Here is a 25,699-nt window from a genome sequence, read left to right as displayed (position 1 = left end):
GTTGGAAGTCCATTTTTAAAATGCGGAAAATCTAAAGATTTTCAAAATTTCCGAACGTCTGAAGCAACATTAATTAATTCACCCTTTGTTTTAGGATCACCCAAATTAGATGACATTACAAGCCACTCAACCAACTATTCTTCTTCAAATTCAGTTAACACATTTTTTGGACTAGTTTTCTTCATACTTTCTCCGTTTTATCGTTTATTTTAAATGCCAACTAATTGTTCAAGAAAGTTCTACTCTTTGGAGGAAGCATAAACTGATGAGGTTATTTCGAAAATTTTTTGCAAGGTCTCCTGCAAAAAAACAGCTTCATATTTTTTTAATATTTTTAAGATATTAAAAAAATATGAAGCTGTTGAACTGCTACTTCTTTTTTATCAAAAGTATTGCAATTATATAAAAAGTATAGCAATTATATAAAAAGTATTGCAATTGTATAAAAAGTATTGCAGTTATATAAAAAGTATTGCAGTTATATAAAAAGTATTGCAATTGTATTAAAATATCTTTGAAAAATTTTTAAACTTTTCCATGAAAATGCCGCAAAAAACATTTTTTTTTCTGCAAAAATTGTATTCATTGTTTATATAATTTTAAAGTCGTTTATTATTTGAATAAACATATTCCCATTGACGAATCAAAAATATCGAAGATAAATATGTATTCACTAATAATAATCATCATAATCAAAGATATGTAAATACCCATCAAGTGTAGAATAAAATGAAAAACTTATTTCGCCTCAAATTTTGTTTTACAGTGGAAAAATTCTATCCTTGAAATTCAATTATGTACGTAAAGTTGTGTAAATAATAAAAGATTGATTTTTGTTTAGAATGATTTCTACAGGTTTTATGAGCTAGTCAGAACATTTCAAGCTTTTTTTTTTTATTAAAAAGTGTATATCGCAAAAAAACATACCGCAAAAAACAAATCTTTTACCCTATATTCTAAGAATTCAACTTAGAAATTAAATAAAATATGAAATAAATTAACAATGAGCAAAGCAACTAGGAGTCTAATAGACTATTTTGATGTAGATGAAAATTAAAGTTCAAAGCAATTTGTAAATTTTGAAAAATACAAAATATCTAAAAGCAGAAAATTTTACATTACATTTACATTTCTTGATTTAAAACTTTTATCTTTTTGTATAGTTTGGATCTATAAGTCATATTTCTGATCAAATTGACCATACCCTCTCTCTTCATCCATCACCCAATATTGTTGTTGTTGGTGACTTTAATGCTTATCACACTGAATGGCTTGGCTCTAGTGTCAGTACTCTGCTGGCGTTAAGGCCCTCAACTTTCGCATTTCTCAATCTCTAACTCAAACAGACAACTTTCCATCTCGCTTTTCAGACAGCCCGAACCATTTATCTTCTCTACTCGACTTATGTCTTGTTTCTGATCCTAGTCAGTGCTCAGTTTCTCCACATTCACCCTTAGGTGCGTCTGATCACAGTTTGATCTCTCTAAAACTATTATCTCATTATTCTTCATTATCTAAATCCTTCTATCATCGTACCTCTTATAACTACCTTAAAGTGGACTGGGACTCTTTCCGTGATTTTCTTCGTGATGGCCCTTGTGTAGAAATCTTTCATCTTCCTGTTGATAAATGTGCTTCTTACATAACTTCGTGAATTCAAACAAACATGGAATCTTTTATTCCTTGTTGACGATTTGACGATTCTAGGTCAAGCCTCCCTCTTCTTCATGGTTTTCCTCACATTGTGCTGCTGCAATTGCCAATCGAAACCGTTACTTTCATATCTATCAACAAAATAGTTCTCCAGAAAACAGACGTCTGTTTATTACTGCTAGAAACCACTGTAAAAAGGTTTTGTCTAACTCCAAAGCCCACTATTCTCAGTTCATGAAATCTTGTATATCATCACAAAAATTAGGCTCTCGTGACTTCTGGAGAACCTTTAATAGTATCAATAATAAGGGCAAATCTGTAATTCCACCTCTCTTGTATGGCTCAGACTTTGTCTCTTCACAAAAAGACAAAGCGGAATCGTTTGTTGAGAAATTTTCAAAAATATCATTTTTTGATTTCATCTTCTTGGATTAACTCTTACTTCCAATCTTTCTTGGAAACCATATATCAAATCCGTTGGAAAATTAGCATCTGCTAAGGTTGCATCTCTTTATCGAGCTTGACACTTTCTTACTTTGGATTCTATTCTTTATCTTAATAAATCTCAAATCCATCCTTGTATGGAATACTGTTGCCATTTCTGGGGCGGGTCTTCTAATGATGTCCTTTCTCTTTTAGACAAGGTGCAAAACCGTATTGTAAATATAATTGGATCTGCTCTTGCAACCAACCTCCAACCATTATCAGTAGTGTTGCTTCTCTTTCTCTTTTCTACAGATACTATAATGGGCACTGCTCTAAAGAGCTAGCGTCTCTTGTGCCATCTACTAAAATTCATTCTCGTGTTACTCTTCGTTTGATTAAGTCTCATCCTTTTTCCCTTCAAACCTTGCAAATGTAAATTACTGCATATAAAACGAGGTCTGTCAATGTAACCTTTTAATATTACATTTAAAAGCTTGGGTTTAATTGTGAGGTTTAATTTGAACATTTGCAATGGTTTCCATTCTGTAAACTTTCAACTTTTGCAGGGTGTTGCTTGTTCGAGATAATTTGCTCTACTTGAATGTTCAAAAATCTAGCGTAGCTATTGTTAAAGTATCTCAGATAGAATTAAAAGTCAAAAGGAGGATTTAATGCCATTCCAAATTTGAAAGCATTTTCTTTATGATATTGTTAAAAAAAAATTCCGCTTGAACAGCCATGAATATAGGACCGGAATTCTGTAATTTGGGTACCTTGATGTTCCACAAGAAATAAAAAAGGTGTAAACACAGCTTTAAAGTTGTCTTTTTTTCTGATATAGTAAGCTTTGTGGAATATTTGTAGGAACTATCTTAATTTAATTAACCATTAGGAATTATAGGGGAGTTGATGGGCACCTGTTTATTATAATAAATGAAACTTGAACGTTTTTTTTTAAACATTTTTTTATACTGTTTAAGACTATTTTTTAGTCAGAGGTTATTTTTTCTTTACTAAGATATTCCATTATTAGAAGTGCCGATAGTTAATATGACTATTCTCATATGATAGGATTTTTCAGTGTTAATTTGACCATACATACGAAGTAAGATGGAATAACTCAGATATATACTACCATACTCTGTTTTTGCCTACCTCTCACAACTTAATAAAAATTTTAAATTTTTTATTAAGTTGTGAGAGGTAGGCTTTAATTTTATTAGCAGAATTAGAAGTGTTATCTTCACTTTTGTTGGACCAATATGTCCGTGAATTTTCTTCAAAATTTTATTGCATTTTTTATTACAAAATCATTGTCTATTTGATTAAATTCATGCTATTCAATGCTCTTATATCCAAAGATATTGTTGGCTTAGCATAGTTACAACCATAACATAAAGAGTAATCCAAAGTAGCCTCTGTTATTAATCAATATTATTGCGTACCGTAGTACAACTCTACATTGATTATTATTGGATATATAAACTTCTGCTTTAGACATTGGAACAAATTAAAAACTACTTATTATATTTTATTAATAATTCCCATGGATTGTCTGTTAAAAAAAAAAATTGCTATACTATTTCAGAAAGTATCGACCTTAACTGGAACACAAATTAAAAAAAAACTGAATTTAGTTAAGGATAACTGGGTAGAACACACTTTAACGTCAAACCAAAACTTTTTATTTTTGCCGCTTAGCCCGGATTTTATATTTGTTTCTTCCTAATTCATGCAATAAATGATATCAGTTCCCTGTCCTTTTCTTTGAAAATAATGACTTAATTGCATGAAGAGCTTCTTTCACTTGGCTGGTTAATTGCTTTTAATTTAAAAAGCAATTAAAAAGTGTGCGAGGAACTCTCCATAAAACATTTTTATTACTTGTAAATCTAGCGCAATTTATAAAAAATTATAAGCAAATAAATTTTAGATTATTTATAAAATTTTGAATAATTGCAAAATAGTAACCGAATGGTAAATTTAAATAGACGTTTTTTTACCATTTACAAGAAATGGTACTAAATATGCAAAGCAAACTTAATTTAATTATTTTTAAAAGTTGCATCTTTTTTAAATCACCGCAACTTTTTTAACGTCATAAAGAAAGCTAAAACAATCTATTATAAAATGCTAAAGATGACCATGATCTACATCAATAAATAATAAAGATGACCATGATCTACATCAATAAATTAAGAGTTATCTATTCAATGAATGAGAAACTCGATATCTATAATAAACTATCAGACAAAAAAAAACAAAACAAGTTTGATATAAATTGCAAAATAGATACAATTACTACATTATTAGGTATTTAACCAATTTGATATCATAGAGTGGGATTGTACCCAACAATAGATCTACGGCCTATCATTTCACCAATAACACCCCAAAAAGCACATTCCAACAGAACAAGGCCTTTTGCTGTAGCTTCATTTACAGACATATCTTTAAGTCGTTGGAAGCTCTTTCCACTTATTAAATCGTTTCGAAGAACTGTTAATTGTTGAAAAAACTCCGAAGGAGTAGGGGGTGCACACTCAACACTCGCGTTCTTTGCAAAGTTATTTAGCCTCGGTTGCATAACTCTACCAAACTTTGTAACGGCATCTAAATTCAAATTATAAGAATCTGATAAATAAAAAATTGTAAATAAAGACCTACTCTCGTTAATTTTTTTTTATTTCTAACAGTTTAAATACAAATAAGTCTTTTTTGGAACAAACATTTCACTTGTTAAATATGTAAAACCAGTTTAATTTTATGATTGCGAACCATTAGATTTTAAATTGATTAAAAAAAACAAAAACAACAACCTACAAAACAGACTCATGTTTATAACAAATATTAAATGATTTTTTTTGTTATTTTCATCATTTGTTGTTAACTGAGTCATAAATATTTTATAACTGAGTTAATAACAAATGATGATTTAGTAAGTATACTGCCACACTATGCAGCTAGAAAGTGACCAGGCCCTGGCCCCGGCTTAAAATGAGACTTTTTACAAACTCAGCCCCTGCAAAATTATAAGATTTAGCAGGAAGAACTTTTAATTTTTAGTTGATAGACGGGGTAGAAAAAAATTTATAATACTTTATATATTATAATTACATAATTATATAAATACATTATTTTATACTTATATTTACTATTTATTAAATACTGGCATATAACTATATATTTTTAAATTCTTATCTACTTCCAACAAGGTTGCAAGCAACTATTATTAAGTTATGAGTTACTTAAAATAGATAGGTTAAAAGGCTAGGCAGTGACGTATCCAGATGTTTTATGGGCATACTGGTCTGCGTATTGAGGAGCTTTTTTTATTTTTTAGCAATTAAACACATAGAATCGATTCGCCGCTTATTTTCCTTTATTATACTTTTTATTCGCTAACTAATATAAAGAATGAGATCAGGGATGCGGAGTCCCAAAAAGGACTCCCGATTTGAAAGTCACAAAAAGATTACTTTATCCTACTTTTTGGTATCCAGGAGCTCTAAAAATATAAATAAGTTTATAAACTACTAATAGAAAAAAAATTAAGTCTTTTAGGTTAGAGGAACAATTATTTTTTGAGTTCGGAGTCCTTAAGGTATAATGGCGGCAAGGACTCTGGGACTCAAGAACTCCGGGCTTAAAAACAATAAGTCTGAAGTCATTAAATCTCATGAACTTTTTTCTTATAGCAGATCATAAATTAACAATCATGTTTAGAGTTTCTGGACACTACAGACTTGGAAAAGTAGAGATATAAAGCCGGAGTCCTTTTGGGACTCCGCATCCCTGAATGAGATCAAATTTATTTCCTTACTGCTTCTCCAGCGAGAGAACCTTTATAACTACTACATTTGATAAACAATAGATTTATAGATAAATATATTTCTTTTAAATAAACCAACAAGATTTATTTAAGGCCTATTAGAAAAGATAGATATTTTATAAATCAATGCGTCTCGATAAATGTCAGTTAGCTCTTCATAAGTTTGGTTTGTTAAATTTTCTGGGCCAACCAAAGAAATTCGCATAAGGCGATCAAGTGCTATTATACTAAGCCGATTTCTTTGTTTAGAATGTATTAAGTTGAGCATTGAGAACCCTCTTTCGAAGTTTGCCGTGCTAGGTGGTATGAGTAATGACAACTTGAATAACTTCATTATATCATAGTACTGCTCACATGCATACTCAGTACGGAAAACAGTATAAATAGCATCACTTGTTATCGGGTGTTCGTACTAATATATATCAATGTTACTTTTCTTTAACTTGCCTTCTTTTACTAAAGCTTGAATTTTTAGGTTCCTTTTTATTTCAAGATTAAATAAGATTTCTCTATAATCAGAGAGAAAATGATGGATATCTTCATTATCTTGAATAGGATTATACAATGGTGGTGCAATAATTTTTTCTCTGTCAATAACAGCAGATTTTGCATGGCCATAAAATTGTGAAAGTTTACTAATTTTAGCTGAAAATTTGTTGGGATCTTGATTTATACAAGTTGTATTAAATGCATCAAACACTAAAAATATATCGTCATTAATACGCATTGCTGCATCAATTTCCTCTTTTAATCTCCTCATAAATGGCACTTTTATTTTTTTTAAAAACTCATCAATTGTTTCTGGTGTTGGCATTGAGTTAAATAAATCATTTTTTCTTAATTGATGTGCTAATCCTTGACGCTCTTTAGGTATATTGAGAAATCTATTTGAATGAGCGTTAAATAATGGACTTTTACTGTTGGTTATATCGTTAAGCTCAATTTTTGAAAAATCTAATTTTAAGTTTAACTTTGAGTAGATTAGGTTTCGCGTTTGTAAAAACTTTGCATATTTATTTATTGGTACTAAAACAACAGTCAGTAAAAGCAAAAATAGTATATTATCAGGAACAAGTAATTGATGTTAGACCGTCCAGCTCTGCATCATACTTCTCATTAACAATTGCATCAAGACTGTTTATAACTTGTTCAAATCTTGAAACAAGCTGTACTGAAGAAGTGCCATGAGATAACCAACGCGTTGGAGCAGCTTTAAGTAACTTCGCTGGTTTTAAACCGCCAGCAATATTTCACGGCTTTCCAAACCCCCAAGATATTAGCATTAACTAGAACATCAAATTTTTTCATTAAGTGTACGCACACAAGAGCTAAACAATGACAACGACAGTTAATGTACATTGAGTGAGGAGAATTTTTTATTAGCTTAGCTTGTAAACCATTGCGTTAGTTCCATCAAAGCCATGAAAGTGCAGTTGCTGGATATCTACCGATTTTGATTTTAAAACTAGTTGTATTTGTTCACATAAGGTTTGCGCATCTTTTCTTCCAATAACTTGGACTAAACCAATAAATATTTCTTCAATAGTATGAGAATCAAGGTCAACATATCTAATGAAAACAGAAAAGACAGTCCTATCTGCCACTTCACTCATCTCATCAGCAAGAACACTTAAGTCATGAGCAAAAATAATTTTTGTGCAAACCTCATTGTCTAACTTATCACTTATTATTTTAACGAACTAATAAACACTAGTTGATAATGTGCGTCGCTCATTTTCTAGAAATTTTAAAGTGTGAATCTATCTCCTTATCGCCAAGATCTCAAATAAATTCAACGATACCACTAAAGTTTTCCCGGACTGCCCAGTTCTTTCTAATTACAAAGTAAACAGTTATAAAAAACATTTTTATGACATTACGGTTGCACTGTTTACCCGCAATTCTGTTTACTCATTTTTGCTGAGATTGATGACATATCATGTACATACGTCCAGCTTGTAAATGTTTGATATTAGGGATAACACTTTCATTTGATTCAAGTCCTATAACAGTTTCGAATTTGTTAGTTCTTATTTCAGGAATCAACTGCTGATCTACCTTTTCTTGAACTTGTACTATGTCTTGTTTTGTAGTTTGGTTAACAACAAATGCTTCAAAAATTGACTTTAGTCTGGAATTTGCCTTTTTTGTTTTTACTGTGTAAAGATCTGTACGTGGACAAATTTTTGCTGTGGCTTCTACAAGAAGTCTTTGGTCAACCCATATAACGTAAATTAAATGTACTATAAAAACTTTTGTGAACAAATTTTAGTAATTAAAGTTTATAAAAACATAAAACACAAAGTTATATCAAGGTCATTAGAGAGTTTCCGAAATCACAACGGGGACGGAAACACCAACGACACATCTAAAATTATCTATAACTGCACATGCACAACTTGGGGGAAATCCCAAACAGAAGTTTTGTGTCTGTGTGACCGACTTCAAAATATTATATTTCATGTTTTCTGACAACACAAGTTTTTTTTGGCTCAAACGGCATGATATAATTTTGGTTAGAGAGATTTTACTTCACGAACCATGGAATGCAAGACATAGCTCTCCTGAACATGGTGTAATTTGGAAATGGATTGATGAATGTCTGAGTAATATAAATGAGCCTAAATTTAGAGTAGACGACAGATCAGTTGGAGATCATTTTAAACTTTTGGAAAAAAATATATATTAAAAAAAAAAGAGTATGTTAAAGCTAGTGGAATTAACTCTCCTGAGGAAACTGAACTTCATGTTGCTTTACAAGATATTGCTGAAAATTTTAATGATAGCGATTTGAAAATGCAAAGCGATATATTGCAAATAGAAGAACAAGCATTTAAGGAAGTTAAAGAAGCAGAAGATAAGCACAATGCTTCTCTAGAAACGATTAAAGAAACTAGAAAATGCAGGTGTAAAGGATTAATTAAAAAAAAGAAAAAATATAGACGTTCAGATGATTCTATATCGTGAAAATCATATAAGAGACAGACAGCATGGCGCTCCAATTTTTAGCTCTATAAATCTCTTATTCATCCTCGTATAGAATACCGCCATCATATTTGGGCTGGTTCTAATTATGCTCATTCTCATTTTGACATAATCCAAAAACACATTGTAGATGTAGTTGGACCTGCTCTAGCACCCAAGTTTGCGCTTCTGTCCCATTTGCCAAATGGTTGCATTTTTTTCTATTTTCTTTGCTATTAATGTCCAAAATTCTTGCTCTACCTAAACTCAATCTGACATGACTCATTGTTCAACGAAGTTGCATCCTTTTACTGTAACTGTTCCATTATACTCGAAAAATTTTTAATAATCTAGTTTTTTTAACTCAAACACAATACTTTAGAAGCCCTTTTTGAAAGTGAATTTGTTAATAAAAACGTATATTTAATTGTATGACTTTGTTTCTGAAATTAAATAAACCTATTATATTAAGTATAAGCAAGTAGTACAAAGTATACCTACCACTATGATCAGTTAAAATTTGGACGATTTTAAATTGAGTTTTCTCAACGACGACTTAACCAATTGTAACAATTTTCTTTTTATAATGATACTTATATAACTAATTTTTATTTCAATAAAAATAAATACAGCTCTAACTTTACGACGTGCAAATAATTTAACTTTTTGTAAAGTAACAGCCATAGTCTCCACTATTTTGCTTTGCGCCACTTTTTTTGTAGCATTAATCCATAAATCTCGTAAATTTTTAACACTACTTTCACATTTGCTTTTTTTCCTCAATATTCCCTTTACAATTGCCTAGTAAGATTCGATACCTCGCTGCTTAGGACAGTTTAGTGGACTAGCATCCTTTGGAACAAATTTGACTCTTTTTTTCTTATACCACTGAAATGCTTTTTAGGAATATTGATTGATGCCAGATCTGGCCAAAATAAGGTTGATTATTTGCGCTTTTTAATTAGAAGAAGAAGTTGTTTATTTGTGCTTTTTAATCAGAGAAAGAAGTTGTTTTTTCAAACATTCACTCACATATAGATCTGGTGTCAAAGATTGATTTGTTATTAAAGGAGAGCTTTTAAAACAACAACTGCAAATTGCCTGCCATACAAGGAACTCAAAAGTAATTTTCTTACTTGTACTTAAATTTGTCAGAAGCTTTATAACGTTTCAACTGATAATAGTATTGATTACCTGGAAGCATTTAGTGATTTTTTTTACAGTAATTTTCATTGTCTTTTAAAATGCATAATTTTTTTTTCATAATTAATTTCAGCAAATTTTTAGCTAATTCAATTGCCTTGATTTTTCATCTGGGACCCTTATTGGTATTTTTTTCTTGTAATATTCTTTCAGATTTTCTTTTTTGAATACTCTTTGAATTAAAACTTTATTGCATTTTAACTTTGTAGCTAAATCTTGTTGTGACTGTGTCAGATTTTGCTGAATTGAGTTGACTATTGATTTTGCCTTCTTTTTGGAAATAAATTTTGATTTTCCACCACTTTCCAATTTTATTTTACAGCTTTATTTTCCTGATAACATTTTATAATAATTCCAACAAATAAAATCAAACAATTTTTTGATTTTCTGACTCTTAACTCAACATAGCAAAAACTAACGAAGAGTAAACAAAACTACACTCATACACAAGAAAACTAATTCTGTTAGCAACATAAAAAAAAGTCATAACAATTGATTAAGTGATTTTTGAGAAAACTCAATTTAAAATCGTCCAAATTTCAACTGATCATGGTGATATTATACATAGAGTGTTTACAATTATTTCATAAGATAAATCTTTTACATTAAGATTTGTATTTTCAAATAGTTGCATACAAATTATAAGTGATAATATTTGCATACAAATTATGAAAACCATGTAAGCAATGTGTAATGGTGCATCACAATAAGAGATGAGAAGTCTCAAAAAAATACTAGGGGCCAAGTGCTAAATACACATTATGTATTATTAATCTGTCGCAAAGCTTTGAAACACTAAATATACCCAGAAACTTTTCAACTAAGTAGAAAAATAAACTTTAAGATTTCTGGAATAAATTATTTTTTTATCTATATCGAATTCGTATGTATTATTATAACAAGGGTCTTTGGAATCCAAATTCTAAAATGATGGACACCAGAAATCTTAAAGTCTAATATTTTCTCAAACAAGTTGATAAACTTTTAAAAATTTATAGAGATTCAATACTACAGTACCTAAGGAAAAATAGAAAATTTCAAACTTTAAGACATTGATTATTTCCTGTGACTTTTCAACCCCTGATTGCAATACACTTATATACACACTTTTTATATTAAGCAGAAAATATATACTGTTTTTGGATTGCTATAAAAAGTCGTTTTAGCCAGGCATATTAGAGTCAAACTCTTTATTTTTAATATACAACTCTTTAAAAAAAATTTTAAAAATATGATATAAAAACTTACTGACACCCCTTTTTCCTACTCTTATTAAAATTTCAGGAGAAGCTGATTGAACCATTTGGATAGCTTTTTGTGCCATTTTGATTACGAATTACGGGCATTAACTCTTAAAAGACTCCGTGCGCCCGCCTGTTCAAATTGTTTATTACGGCACCTATGTAAAAAGATTTTTTTTTTAAATTAGCAAGAAATACGGTTGCATGAGCCGTTTAGGTTTATCCACTTTTGGGTATTTTTTTTGTGATTTTTGTACTGTACTGCTGGGTTTTCCAACGCGTGGCCCTTCGTTGCCTTTAGCCATGGCCTGCATTTTCACTGTCGAACATTTAAAATCAAAATAAACGTCATCTTTTTAAAACTTTTTTCTACCGTAGCTCAAGAATAGGGTAGCTAATTACAGTTATTAATATAATTTTTAAAATCAGACTTTTTTAAAATTTATTGCGATTCGGTTAAGACTACCACCTCATTGTTAATAAAATCGGTTAAATTGTATTGAATACTTGGTTAGCGGAACCCTAACTTCATTTATTATTTTTAAATATGGCTTCTGCTAGTGCTAATAAAAGACGTAGAGTTGAAACTGAAAGTGGACAAGGAGGTCGTATATTTAATCCATCTTGAACAAATGAATATTTTTTAATTAAGAAAAATAATTCAATTTTGTGCCTCATTTGTTTTGAAAAAATTGATGTATGCAAAATGTCTAAAGTTAATAGACAGCTACAAAACATGCAGCAACTTATGATAAATTCAAGGGTCAATTTCGTATTGATAAGCTGGAATTGCTGAAGAAAATTTTTATCGGGCAACAATCAGTGATGAGGAGTAAAGTAATTAGCTCATTCAGTGCTACCAAAATAAGTTTTTTAGCTGTATAAAATATTGAAAATATTGCCATGAAATGTTTTTACCTTTTTGGAAGCACTTACATTTGTGAACAATTTTTTTCAAGAATCACACATGTTAAATCAGAGCAGAGACATAGGTTGAAAGATGAACACCTCACTGATACATTTCATCATCCACTATAAAAGCTGACATTGATCATTTGTGTAAAAGTAAACAATGCCAAGTTTCCTATTAAATACATTTTTTTTGACAATATTGAAATTGAATTAGTTGTTTTTAATAAGGATTTTGAATAAAACAATTTTTTTTAGTTTGTGGCCCTCGTGTTGTCATCAAAATAAAATAATGACCCTGATTGCAAAAAGCTTAGAAAACCCTGCAGTATAGGAGTCTACTATTTATTTTTGCTTTAAACTGTTATTAAATTCCCTTTTAACTCTAAAACTCTGAAACATAAATCTTGATAAGCAAGGCTTATGTGCGGAAAAAATGTTTGAGTGCAGCATTACATCACATTTAAATTTATTTAAATCTACATTGCGTCCTGTATTCATAAAACAAGTAAACATTATGTTGTACTGACACTATCTTGGTGCATCATTTAATTCATACACGATTCGGTTACGTTTACCTGTCAACCCGGTTTCTAATTATAATTATAATTGTTTTAATTGAAATTATAATTTTTTTATTTACATTTTCGTAGCATTTTTGATCTTACTTTTATTTTTTTAATTTTATTTTTCTTATATTTAACAACAAAACATTCTTTAAAGAGTTCCCTATAGGTACATAAACTAAATCCTGTGCTGGTTTATTTTAACGGTTTTCAACAAAGTTTGTAAAAAAGTACTGACTGGATAACCATTCGTTTGAGGTTTAAATTTCGGCTATTTTTTCATTAATTATACTCTGAGTTTAATGAAAAAGGATATTTTGGTGAAATATAAAATTCAACTTCTTTTAAATGATAAGCAACCTTACATTGCAGTATAAGATCACAACTGATTCTGCGTTCTTTTAGTGTAGTTAAGATCACAACTGATTCTGCGTTCTTTTAGTGTAGTTAAGATCACAACTGAGTCTGCGTTCTTTTAGTGCAGTTTAGGCAAGTAATTTTAGTGTTTGATTGTAGCTGAAATGAAAAGTTTAACCTACAATATCACTTTTTTTGTGCGTTGTTGGACACGTTTGAGAAGAATAATATCTGATTTAAGATGGGGAAACATGGCAAGCTTAACATGCTTTTAATTTTTAACTCTACAAAATATTCTGTATTTTATTTTGCTGCGTCTCTACAACTATTTTTGTGTACAATTTTTAACAAACTACAGTAGAACCCCGTTAACTCGGACTGGATAAGTCGGACTTTTACTAAGTTGGACTAATTTTCAATTTCCCTAGAATTCTCGATACATCCGAAAGCTTCATTTAACTCGGACATTCGTCGGAGTACATAAATCGGACAAAATAAATACACCCGTTCCGAGTTAACGGGATTCTACTGTATAATATTCTGATTAAAAAGAATTAGAGTCAAGCACCATAAAGTTGTCGTTAATACCGGTTGAAATAAAATACCTACGTGTTGATGTATTGTTTCATTGTAATAAATAAAATAACACACCAACATGCTCTATAAGAGTGCTTCATCAAAACAAGGTTGAATTTACTAATAGCAGTATAATAAAAAGTTTTTTCCTATCTAGTTTTTATAAGAATAAAATAATGCTGGCTAAACTTGGGACTATGTTTACAAAAAAAGGTTATTATCAAAGAATATATTTGAGGTATTTTGTTTCTGTATTTGAAAGGATTCAATCCTATAGTAAAAGTTTACTAATAATTCTAGAAAGTATAACTCATGATACAGAGTAGAAACTTTGTTAAATTTGAAGTCAATTAAATTGCTTGGTTGAGATCAAGCTATTTCATGATAGTTTACAAGATTTTTTGTTTTAAAAAGATTTTTGAGTAAATTATTAACTTTTATATTAGTTTTTTATAGACTGGAATTTTCTAATAATAGCGCAAAAAAAAAATTAAGAAATATTTCATTAGGAGTCGTCCATAAAGGACGTCATTCAGAATTTAAATACTAACCAGAAGTAGAAGTTTATTGGCTCTCTTCCGCGGAGATTTAAATTGAACATAAGGCGCTATAATCATCTAAAAATCTCTACGCATGAGAGCCAACGTTCTCCTACTTTATGCCATTAGTTAAACTTAGCTTGACGTCCTTTATGGATGACCCCTAAAGTTCATAATAGAAAAATAAATAAATATTTTTAAAAAACGAACTGCTTGGTAAAGCATTGCTAGGAAGTTTTTGAAAATCAATTTTTCTTACAATTTTTAAATTTTCTATTTTTCCATTGGGTTTTATATTATCGTTTGCATAAAAACTAAAGCAAAAAAAAAAAAAACATTTAAAGGATAAAAAAGTTTATTGGATTGGATAGAGTAACTATGGCGTCAATGGTACCATAGAAATCTCCCCTAGAGCGTGACGTAACTTATGGGCAACCCAAAAGACAATAACAAAAATTGCAATACTAGCCAAATTAAATCATAACTTTGTGTCCTCTTAATGTAAGTTTTTTAATTTTGGATAAATTTTTCACATTCAAGTAAATATAATTTGTAAACTTGAATGTCAAATTACAAAAAATCTTAAAAACACAATGACAATCAAAAATTAACGTTTTAAACATTGGGTTATACGACTCTAAAACGTCGTGACTTTTTCTTTAATAAGAAGCTTAAACGTCGTTTAACATCGGAAATAAATTCATTAAACCTGATTAATGGAAGTACAAGTTTTTTTAAATTTTATTCCAGGTTACAAACAAAACGAATTCTTAAGCACACAACATCAATCAAGTATCAGTGAAAATAAAAAGTTAATATTTAAATTAACAAAAATATAAGCATTTCTCTGAAAATTTATGCCCCTTACGCCCATACTTCTAAAAAGCTTGTTTAAGATAATGCTAAGACGCTCTTTAATTTTAATTGATGTTACAGTTTATTTTACCTTTGTTTTTATTTATGTTCAATTAAGGTTCGTTTTAACTGATGTTTCAAGAGGGTAATCAAACTACCTAAAGAAAAGCATCAGGGGCACATAATGCATGAATAATATGTTTGTGATTATTGCAATTTAATTTCTTGATTGAGACTTTCGTCTCAAGTTGTAGTAACTAATTCAACTAATTTTATTTACTTTTATAATAGGACGCTTCACTGAGTACAATTAACAATACTAAATGGGCCACTAAACAATTTGGTGACATTTTATCACATTTTTTTAACTGTTTTAACAAAAACTTTTATCCTTACTTTTCTTAAAAAAAGTATTGCGTTTTATGATGCTCGTTATATTATACGTTTTAAAGTCGCCTCTGCCGATTTTATGAAATGATTTTAAGGGGAGGGGCGGGGGCGAGGATTGTTCACCTCCTCCCAATAGAAGGTGATATTCAAGTTAAAGTCGGTTTTTCAACGAGTTTAGTCGGCTAAATGGGTATTTGACACAATCAGTATGGTTTTAGTTTTGAGGACCTCTTTTTTTCTTTTTTTTTAAGGAGCCAGTGGGTACTTTTTGAACATTTACCCCTCCCCCTCCCCTTTATTTTTTTCTTTGAATCGTCTCTGGTTGTGGGGGCCATAGACCCAACAGTTTTTTAGCAATACTTTTTAAAAATATTTGTGTTTTAAAGGACGAGTTTAATAGGCAAAAATAAAAACACTTTTATAGCAGCTCAAGTTTGGCTGATTTTTAAGTGTTTTCGGGAGTCCTGTATAATTTTTCTATAAGTAACCAAAACTATAGTTTATTTTTCCATTAAAATTTTTTTCTCCTATACACTGTGAATTCTGACTACAACCATTACCAATACTTTATAATAATGATGAATACTTGTCTATAAGTATTTATTTACAAAATGACCAATAAAAACACAAAATACTTTGATCTTTAGGTTGTTACTAAGAATGTAATCAATAATATTAGTATTATCAAAAAGTTCATATAATTCGTGTTTTAATATTCTTGCCAATAAAATTTTTTATAGATATTCTTATTATTAACTTATGTACATATATGCTTAATAAAATAAATATTTTTAATTTTAGATCATTTGAATAATTAAAGCTATAATGCAAATTGACAAAGTTGGTATTAGGTTGTTAATTGAGACTTGTCGTCGTAATCAGAAGTCTCCATCTGATGCTCACAAATTCATAACTACTGCCTGGGGTGAGGGTGCAACTTCCATTCAACAGTATACAAGTACTACCAAAAGTATTCTACATCAAACATAAGTGATTATAGTCAGTTTTCAGATGAATCGAGGTCAGGTAGACCCAGTACCTCAACAACTGTAGACAACATTGAGATCATTCAACAACTGTTTGATGAAGACAAATTTTTAACAATAGAGCACATTTGTGATGTCGTGAAATCAGCAAATCAACAAAATCGGGTTGAACTTGCGCATAAATTTCTGACCATCCTACGAGATGAATTGAATGTTGAACGATGTCTAATTGTTGTGGATGAGAAGTGGATTTACCACAGATCAATCGGGTGCAAACGCAGTAATCGCGGATTTCAAAGGGTGAAGAAGCTCCGAAACGTATCAGGAGATCACAATATGCTGAAAAAAGTGTGGCGATTTGCGCTACCTCATTTGATGGCAAGGCCTATGTTGAGGTACTTCCAAATGGACAATCGGTCAATTCGGAAGTGTACATGCTTTTCCTATCAAATATGCATTCTAATTTTGTCAACAAAGGCTTAAAAAGAGTAACATGGGACACAATGCTCCTTCAGCACAATAATGCCAGGCCACACGTGTCTGCTGCAGTCAGAGACTTCTTGCTGAGAAAAAAGTCACCCGTGTCATTCAACCTCCATATAGCCCCAACTTTGACTTGTTCGACAGACATGCTTTCTCTTCATTTGATTTTTATCGCAAGGATTTGGATTTTCAGACAAAGGAAGAGGTTCAAGAAGCCATGGAGACAAACTTAAGGTCACATTCACATGATCATATGCAACGGCAACTGGAAAACTCCTAATTTAAATTCTATGCTTATTCTTTGTTTTAAAAAGAATTGATTATATGAGCTTTTTGATTGACCCTAGTATTATAAAATCAAAGCAATTTAAATGAAAAACCTGACTGTTTTTTAACGAAACGAGTTTTTATTATACAAGTTGAAAAAATGACAGGAACGGGATTCGAACCCGCGCCACCGAAGTGACTGGTGCCTAAAACCAGCGCCTTAGACCACTCGGCCATCCTGCCTACAGTATTTACAGATATAACTTGTTGAAATTAAAATATACTATTTAATGTGTTTATGATTGTTTATGTTGGGATGACTTAGCGCAAAACCAGAATATGTTGAAATGAGATAATTTGACCCAAAGTTGAAATGAGATAATTTGTAATTGTAATTGAATATGTTGAAATGAGATAATTTGCCGTAAAAGTTTTTAACAAAAACCACTAAACCGAAAAAATTAAAAGTAATTGCAGTTCAGTGCACTTAAAAATTTTAATTACAGTATTTTGGTGTTAGCAAAGAAACACCAAAATACTGTAATTAAAATTTAATTAAATAAAATTATTAAAAAATAACTAAAATAAAAGCGATTTTCTCATTTTCGTTGTTTTAAAGTTTTTTGATTTAATTCTTAAGACTCTTCGTGCGAGAACTTTAAGCGATGCGTAATATTAAAAAATCCTAAACATAATATGCTTAAGTTTAGGTTTTTTTTTACATTACTATATATTTTTACATTATTATATATTATATGAGTGCGTATCGTCAGATCGGACTTATTTTGTTTTATGTTCAAATTTAGAAAAACCAATTTATGGGGGTTTTTTTAAATAATTTTTTTTTCTACCAGTAGCTACTTTTATAATAAAATAAAAACTACCAATCGCGTCGGATCAGGTACAAATAGGGTTGCCAGACTTCTTGCATGTCCTCCTTTTTGGCTCGTTGTCCTCATCCGGTAGGCAAAGCTTAAAACTTTCAAAATATTTGGCTTTTGCAATTTTGTATTTTGTAAATCTTTTACGTGTTTATTTACATTATTGCTTTAATTTTTTGCATTAGTGTTTTCTTTATTAACATTAGTATATTTGAGAAGCAAAAAATTGTAAAAAAAAGTTTTGAATTTTGTAAAAGAAAAGAATTGAAGGGACACTATACTGAAGGCCTATCCATCACGCAACCATAACACAGTGGGCCAGTGCACAGTGGGCCAGTAGGTGGACAAAATGGGAAAAATTTTAGTTGTCTAATCTTGAAAATCTATTTAATTTTAGTATCTACATATATTAGGAGAAATCTATTGATAATTTATTTATATTAAATCCCTTAGTTACCAGGACTCTAAGCATTTGAATATTGAGATAAAATAAAAAAAAAAAAAATTATAAATAAGTAATTAACGGTGACATCAACGTTGTGTTATATTTCAATTACATATACGTTTTTGAAACAAAAAATTAGTACATGTTATTCTAGAGTATTTAGAGATAAGAAAAGCCAATGTGTGAAATAAATTTGTCATAGCATGTTATCTCAGTTATACTTTGAAAATCACAGATTAAAAAAAAAAAATTTCTTTAGAAACTTATTTTTTGCCGCACAATAACTAATAATTACCACAATTTGCCATGTGTTGTCTTATATTTATTTGAGCTATATGGTGCTTCAATCGAGTTTTAATTGATTGCTCGTCCCCTTAAATCCCCGTTCAGATTTTATGCATGTTTTAACTTGGTTGCTATGGTACTAAATTTTGCATAGCAACAACTCATTTTTACATTAACGTTGTTTTAACAGTATTTTACTTGCGCTAAATACACAATATTGGGGGTATGTATTAAAATGAGATTCAGAATTCTTATGAGGTTAACTTTTTTTGGTTACTATGGATACCTTACTTTGCATAACATAGCAACAACATATTTTCGGTAGTTGTTAGTAATTTAATTACTAACACTGACAGTAATTTAATTACTTTTAATTTTAATTACTAACACTTGTAGTAACTTAATTACTAACAAGTATTAGTAGTCCAGGCGGCATATATATTATAACATTTTACTTTTAAATACAAAATACTTGTTACAATAATTATTTAGATATGGTTTTGTTAAACTTAGACATTCATAATTTTCTCCAAAAAAACAATCTTAGTATTTCAAAACAAAATATTACTGAAGATATATTAAAATTTATTCAGCCAAAATTTGCTGATTTTAAAGACGTTGATTTTAGACATGCTGTTCAACGATTTGTTTACTTGTATAAAAAAAAGTGGAAATCTGCAAACTATACTGTGAAAAATTTTGAAAAGAAGTTTGTGAACTGGCTTAATGAATATTTAATTGTCAAAAAAAAAGACAATGAACCAACTGCAAGTAGATGTGGTCGAAAACCAGTTGCATTTGATAATAGTTCTAATAAAACTAAAATACGGCGTGTATCTTGTTTAATTGAATCTCATTCATCCAATGAATTATTTTTTGCTGCCAATAAAAAATTTAGAGATGAATCTGTTGTTATTGCTACCAAGAATGTTTTAAATATATCAAATACAGATAAAGCAACTAAATATTCAGCAGACGAAGCACTGGCTTTAATAATTGATGCAAGTCTGACAAAAGCTTCCTATCAATTGATTAGAAGCGGAGCCTTGGAGAAAGAATATAACATCTACCCCGCTTACAATGATGTCAGAGATGCAAAATTGAAATGTTATTCTGCAAACATAACAGTGGAGGACTATTCAGCTTCAGTTCCTTTAAAAGATTTAATGACTCATACTTTGCAAAGAATCTGTGGAGTTCAGGAACCTGTGCTAAGGCACTTGATATTGAACGACAAAGCAATAAAAACAATGATACTAACGTGTAAGGCTGGTTTTGATGGTGCTACTGGCCAAAGCATTTATAAACAAGTTTTATCAGAACCCGACATTAACAGAGATTTAAAGCGTGAAGAATCATTATTTATTACTTGTCTTGTCCCATTGGATTTGACTGGATTTAACAACAGCAACGAAAAGGTGCCTATTTGGAGAAATCAAAAGTCGTCCTCCACAGCCTATTGTAGACCCATAAGATTTGCATACAAAATGGAATCCAAGGAATCTGTGATTGAAGAAGATCAGTACATTAAAAGTGAGATAGAAAGCTTGGGTATGATTTTATTAGAGGTTTGCGGATCTTCTATTGAAGTGAATTGTATTATTGAACTTACAATGATTGATGGGAAGGTTCAAACAATATTATCTGAAAAAAATAACTCATACCAATGCTGTTCAGTGTGTAGTGTCTCTCCAAAAAATATGAATAGTCTTGATATCCTTAATATAGATTATACTAACAGAGAGTTCAAATATAGTCTTTCCAGTCTTCATGCATGGATTCGATTTTTTGAGATGTTATTGCACATTGCATATAAAAAAGAAACAAGAAAGTGGCAAGCAAGATCTAAAGAACACAAAGAAAAGGCATCTGTAGCTAAACAAAAGATTCAGACTGATTTTATGAACAAAATGGGACTTGTTGTTGATTTCCCTAAAAGTGGTGGTTCTGGAACAAGTAATGATGGCAATACCTCAAGGCGTGCTTTTGCAGCATATGAACAAACAGCTGAAATTCTGGGTATTGACCAAAACCTTATATTCAGATTTTACATTATCTTGGTAACGCTCTCTTCAGGATACGAAATAGACTGCTTAAAGTTCAAGTATTATTGTTTTGACACTTTTAGACTATATGTGTCCCTTTATCCATGGTATTACATGGCTCAATCAGTTCACAAAGTATTGATACATGGACATGACATAATTAAAAGCCTTACATTACCCATCGGACTTATGTCAGAGGAAGCTCAAGAGGCTAGAAATAAAGACTTTAAATCTTATCGCGAAAATTTCAGCCGAAAAACATCCAGAAAAGCAACAAATACTGATCTTATCAATAGACTCCTAGTTTCCAGTGATCCTGTTATTTCATCATTGCGTAAATCAACATCACACCAAACAAATCATAAAGCATTTCCTTCAGATGTTTTACAATTACTTAAATAATCTTCAAACGATATTATTGTTTTATAATTTTTTGATGTAATTTAAAATTGATAACGTTTTCTTGCACTATTTTTTGCTTTTATTATTCCTAAAACATTATTTACCTAAATACTCAATTTTTATTCAATATAGGTGGGTCAAAAATCCGATAAGATATTCAAATATCAATTTACCACTTTGTAACTAAGGAAAGTATCCGGTAACTAAGCAATATAAGTATCCATAACAACTAAATTTAAAAAATTATCACTTTTGTAAGAAGTGTGATCTCATACTGGTACTCATGCCAAATTTAGTGAATATAGCACTTATAAAATATCTGCAGATAACAAAAGTAGGTTGTTGCTAAGCAAAATAAAGGTATCCATAGCAACGAAATAAAAAAATATTACCTTCATAAAAAGCGCAGACACCATATTAGTACTCATACTAATTTTAGTGAATATAGCTCTAATATTAAATTAGTTATGAATTTTGTCCAGTAAAAGTGCATTCTGGCCCACTGTGCAGTGACTGGACAAAAGTATAAAAACCAAAATCAGAACTTTGATGTCTATATGGTTTCAAACCTATATAAAGACATTATAAAACAATTTAAAACCGTTTATATACACTTAAAATTTTAATGAATATAGGGGAGATGGGGGCGCATTGATCGCCGGGGCAGTATGATCTTTTGGCTTTTACTCGTTCATTTTTGCCTTACTAGAAGTGAGGTTGCAATTTAATTAACCATTATACTTCCCTAATTGATTATTCGTAATATTTTTTCATAAGGTTATCAGCGTCAAAAAAAATAAAGAAAATATTGTTTTTCGTCATAAAAAGTGATTTTTTTAAATCGTACTATAATTCAAATAGATTTTTATTTAGATGTCTGTATGGGTTAACAACAATTTTATTTTAAATTTGTAAGTGTTAGGTGTATAATATAATATATAATTTTTATTTGGCTGCAATTTATACAGTAGATATTGCTATCAATATGTTACCTATACCTATTGGGGTACATTGATCTTTGACTATGCGGGGCCCATTGATCGGAGGATCAAAGTGCCCCATAGAAGACGAAGTGCCCCATGTTTTTGTTTATAAGCAATACAGTTAAACGAATGGAATTGTATTTATAATTTAAAAAAAAACTATATATAAACAAACAATAGCTTTTAGCATTTCATTTTTTAAATCTACTTATGTTATAAGCTAGTAATAATAATACTATTATTTTATAATATCAAAAGAATAATATTTAACATAATAATTAAAAAATATTTTACATAATATTATTATGTTAAATATTAGCATTTATTAAAAACATATGTTTTTATTGATATATTTTTTTACAGATCTTAAAATGGTTAGAAATAGAATTAAAAAAACAAATAAAGTTGCTATACCAAGTGAAACAATGAAAGTAGCTGTTAATAAAGTTTTAGAAGGAACACAACTGAATGTTGTAGCACGTCAGTTTAACATAGATAGAATGACTTTAAAAAGATATTGTCGTAAAAAGAGGCTTAATCCAAATGAAGCTTTCAAGCCTAACTACAACAATAGACAAGTTTTTACAGCAGAAGATGAAAAAAGTTTATCAAGTTATTTACTAATTGCATCAAAAATGAACTATGGCCTTTCAACTAGGTCAACGCGATTATTGGCATATGAATTTGCTTTAAAAAACAATAAGATATGCCCATCATCATGGATCAAAAATAAAATTGCAGGCATTGATTGGTTGCAAGGTTTTATGAAAAGACAACCAGAGTTGTCTCTACGAACACCTGAAGCAACGAGCTTCGCTCGATCAACAGCTTTTAACAAACACACTGTAAGAGAGTTTTTTCAAAATCTTAAAACGGTAAGAAATCGATATAAATATAATCCTAACTGTATATATAATGTTGATGAAACTGGTTTAACAACCGTTCAAAAGCCGGTAAAGATTTTAGCTGGTAGAGAAAGCAAACAAGTTGGAAGAATCACATCTGCAGAACGAGGAACATTGGTAACTGCATGTTGTGCCTCTAATGCTATTGGAAATTCCATTCCTCCATTATTTATTTTTCCTAGGGTAAAGTTTCATGATTACATGATTAAGGAAGGACCTCCTGGATGTGTGGGATTTGCAAATCCTTCTGGTTGGATGAACTCAGAAATTTTCATAGAATGGATTAAACATTTTGTTAAATATTCAAACTGTTCTCAGGAATCTCCAGTTTTGTTACTTCTCGACAGTCATGAAAGTCATATTTCTGTTAAAGGCTTGGAGCTTGCAATTCAACACGGAATTACAATGATAAGTTTTCCTCCCCATTGCAGCCATAAATTGCAGCCATTAGATAGAACTATTTTTGGACCATTGAAAAGGTTTTACAATTCTGCATGTGATAATTGGATGGTTTCAAACCCAAGACCAATCACATAGAGTCTGAAATAACTATAGTAAATATTGAAACAAGTATTTTAAACAAAGTGTCAACAAGTGTTGCTTCTATAATCTCACCTGAGGTTTTAAAACCTTATCCAAAAGCATCTGCCAGAAAAAAAAATGTTAAAAGTAGGCAGTTAAAAACAAGGATCTTGACTGATACTCCTGTCAGAAATGAAATTCGTTTGTCAAAAGAAAAGAAAATTTTGAAGCAAACCAAAAATAAACAAAAAGTCTCCACAAAAGATAAGAAAGAAACTAAGAATTACTTGCTTAGGAATAAAAAACAATGTAAACCAAAAGCTGCTTCACAACTTGACTTTCACAAATGATGAAATATTCTTAATCAAAATATTGTACTTTTAACAAGTTTTGTAAACTTAAAAGTTGTATTCTTATTTCAGTCTTTATATTTCAGTTCTTATAAATTTCAAGTTGTTGTAAAGTTTTAAACGTATATAAAGCGGGTAGCTTATAGCTGCTGTGATTTATACATTTTTTAATTAAAAATTAGACTAGTGGGTTTAACTGCTATATTTAATTTTAAAACATATAATACATCTAAATTTAAAAAATTTAGATGTATTATATGTTATACAATATTACCCTTAGACTAAATTATTTACAAGATTTAGTTATAGAAGTGTTAAACGTTTAGATAATATTACGCATATAAGATCAATGTGCCCCAAGTCGGAGATCATACTACCCCATAGTTTGGGGTACATTGATCTTTTGAGAGGGTTGTTTAAAAGTTAAAATTATTCATGTTTATCATTTTTTTGAATCAAAATATTTATATATTCCAAAAGCCAGATAGTTCTACATGTGTTTCGTAGTTAATAAGTTTTTACATCTCTTTCAGGTTCTGCGCAATTTTCAAAACACTGCTACGGCGATCAATGCGCCCCCATCTCCCCTACTAATGCTGTGGTTGAAGTAGACGCGAATGTAAATTAGAATAAAAAAATTGTGAGAAAAATGTTGTTTAAAAAATCGATGGAAATAAATAAGATTTACATAAAATATTGCGCTTTTTAAAATATTATATTATAACTTTATATATTATCTAGATTTTAAAAGTTGTTAGACTAAAATTGGTAAGTAATTAACATATTTATAGCAAATTTAATATGTTATACTTTAATGTCTAACTTTTACTTTTAATTGAAAATATATTTTTTTTAATTGCTACATCTTGCTTTTATACTCAGATTTTTTAGAGCTTATATATGTTTGCTTTATTAATTTCATAAATCTGGCTGCCACTAGGCGCCACTTTGCTTTTCTTTTACGTTTGAACTCTTATACCTAACAGAAAATCTGTAATTGCGCTCAAAAATTTTTATTTCCACAATTTTAAATTTTAAAAAACCCGGAAAACATATAATACGGTCTTAGTCATACAAAACGTATTACTGAACAATAATATATATATATATATATATATATATATATATATATATATATATATATATATATATATATATATATATATATATATATATATATATATAAATGTATATTTATATATTTATATATATATATTTATATATTTATATATATATTTATATATATATATATATATATATATATATATATATATATATACTATATATATATATATATATATATATATATATATATATATATATATATATATATATATATATATATATATATATATATATATATAAATATATATCCTAATTTAAATTTTGTTCTTATTAATTTAGCGCTTGTCAAACCAAATGGATTTAATAATCTATTTTGGTTGCTTTGGTTGTGGTTACTCATTTTAGATGTTGAAATGCTGTTTTTATTAAAGCTTCATGTGTGCCACAAGAAGCAAAATTCACTAATTTATTTGACTCAACAGGCTTTTGTTTATTTATTTTGATTATGGTAAGAGATGGATTCAAAGTAAACTAACCGGTGCAAAGTTTATAAGAAAGAGTTCTGCTTG

The 25,699-nt window shown here is 29.7% G+C and overlaps 2 protein-coding genes and 1 non-coding gene across 3 annotated transcripts; 1 reads left to right on the top strand and 2 right to left on the bottom strand.

Moving 5' to 3' along the window:
• Positions 1-4,349: 4,349 nt before the first annotated feature.
• On the bottom strand, positions 4,350-11,487 carry LOC100197245 (ATP synthase subunit g, mitochondrial). Its single transcript, XM_065787833.1, has 2 exons — positions 11,327-11,487; positions 4,350-4,692 (listed from the first exon to the last, which is right to left on the bottom strand). The coding sequence occupies exons 1-2, from the start codon at positions 11,400-11,402 to the stop codon at positions 4,412-4,414; spliced, it is 357 nt and encodes a 118-aa protein (XP_065643905.1). The 5' UTR covers positions 11,403-11,487; the 3' UTR covers positions 4,350-4,411.
• Positions 11,488-17,408: 5,921 nt separating this feature from the next.
• On the bottom strand, positions 17,409-17,490 carry trnal-uag (transfer RNA leucine (anticodon UAG)). Its single transcript has one exon. It is a non-coding gene; the product is annotated as a tRNA-Leu (tRNA).
• Positions 17,491-22,659: 5,169 nt separating this feature from the next.
• LOC136074308 (uncharacterized) lies at positions 22,660-23,730 on the top strand. Its single transcript, XM_065786614.1, has one exon. The coding sequence runs from the start codon at positions 22,660-22,662 to the stop codon at positions 23,728-23,730; it is 1,071 nt and encodes a 356-aa protein (XP_065642686.1).
• The last annotated feature ends 1,969 nt before the right edge of the window (positions 23,731-25,699 follow it).

The sequence above is a fragment of the Hydra vulgaris genome, chromosome 01 (genome assembly GCF_038396675.1).
Source record: "Hydra vulgaris chromosome 01, alternate assembly HydraT2T_AEP".
NCBI lineage: Eukaryota > Metazoa > Cnidaria > Hydrozoa > Anthoathecata > Hydridae > Hydra > Hydra vulgaris.
The sequence above is the reverse complement of the archived record's forward strand: the minus strand, read 5'-3'. Positions and strand labels throughout refer to the sequence as shown.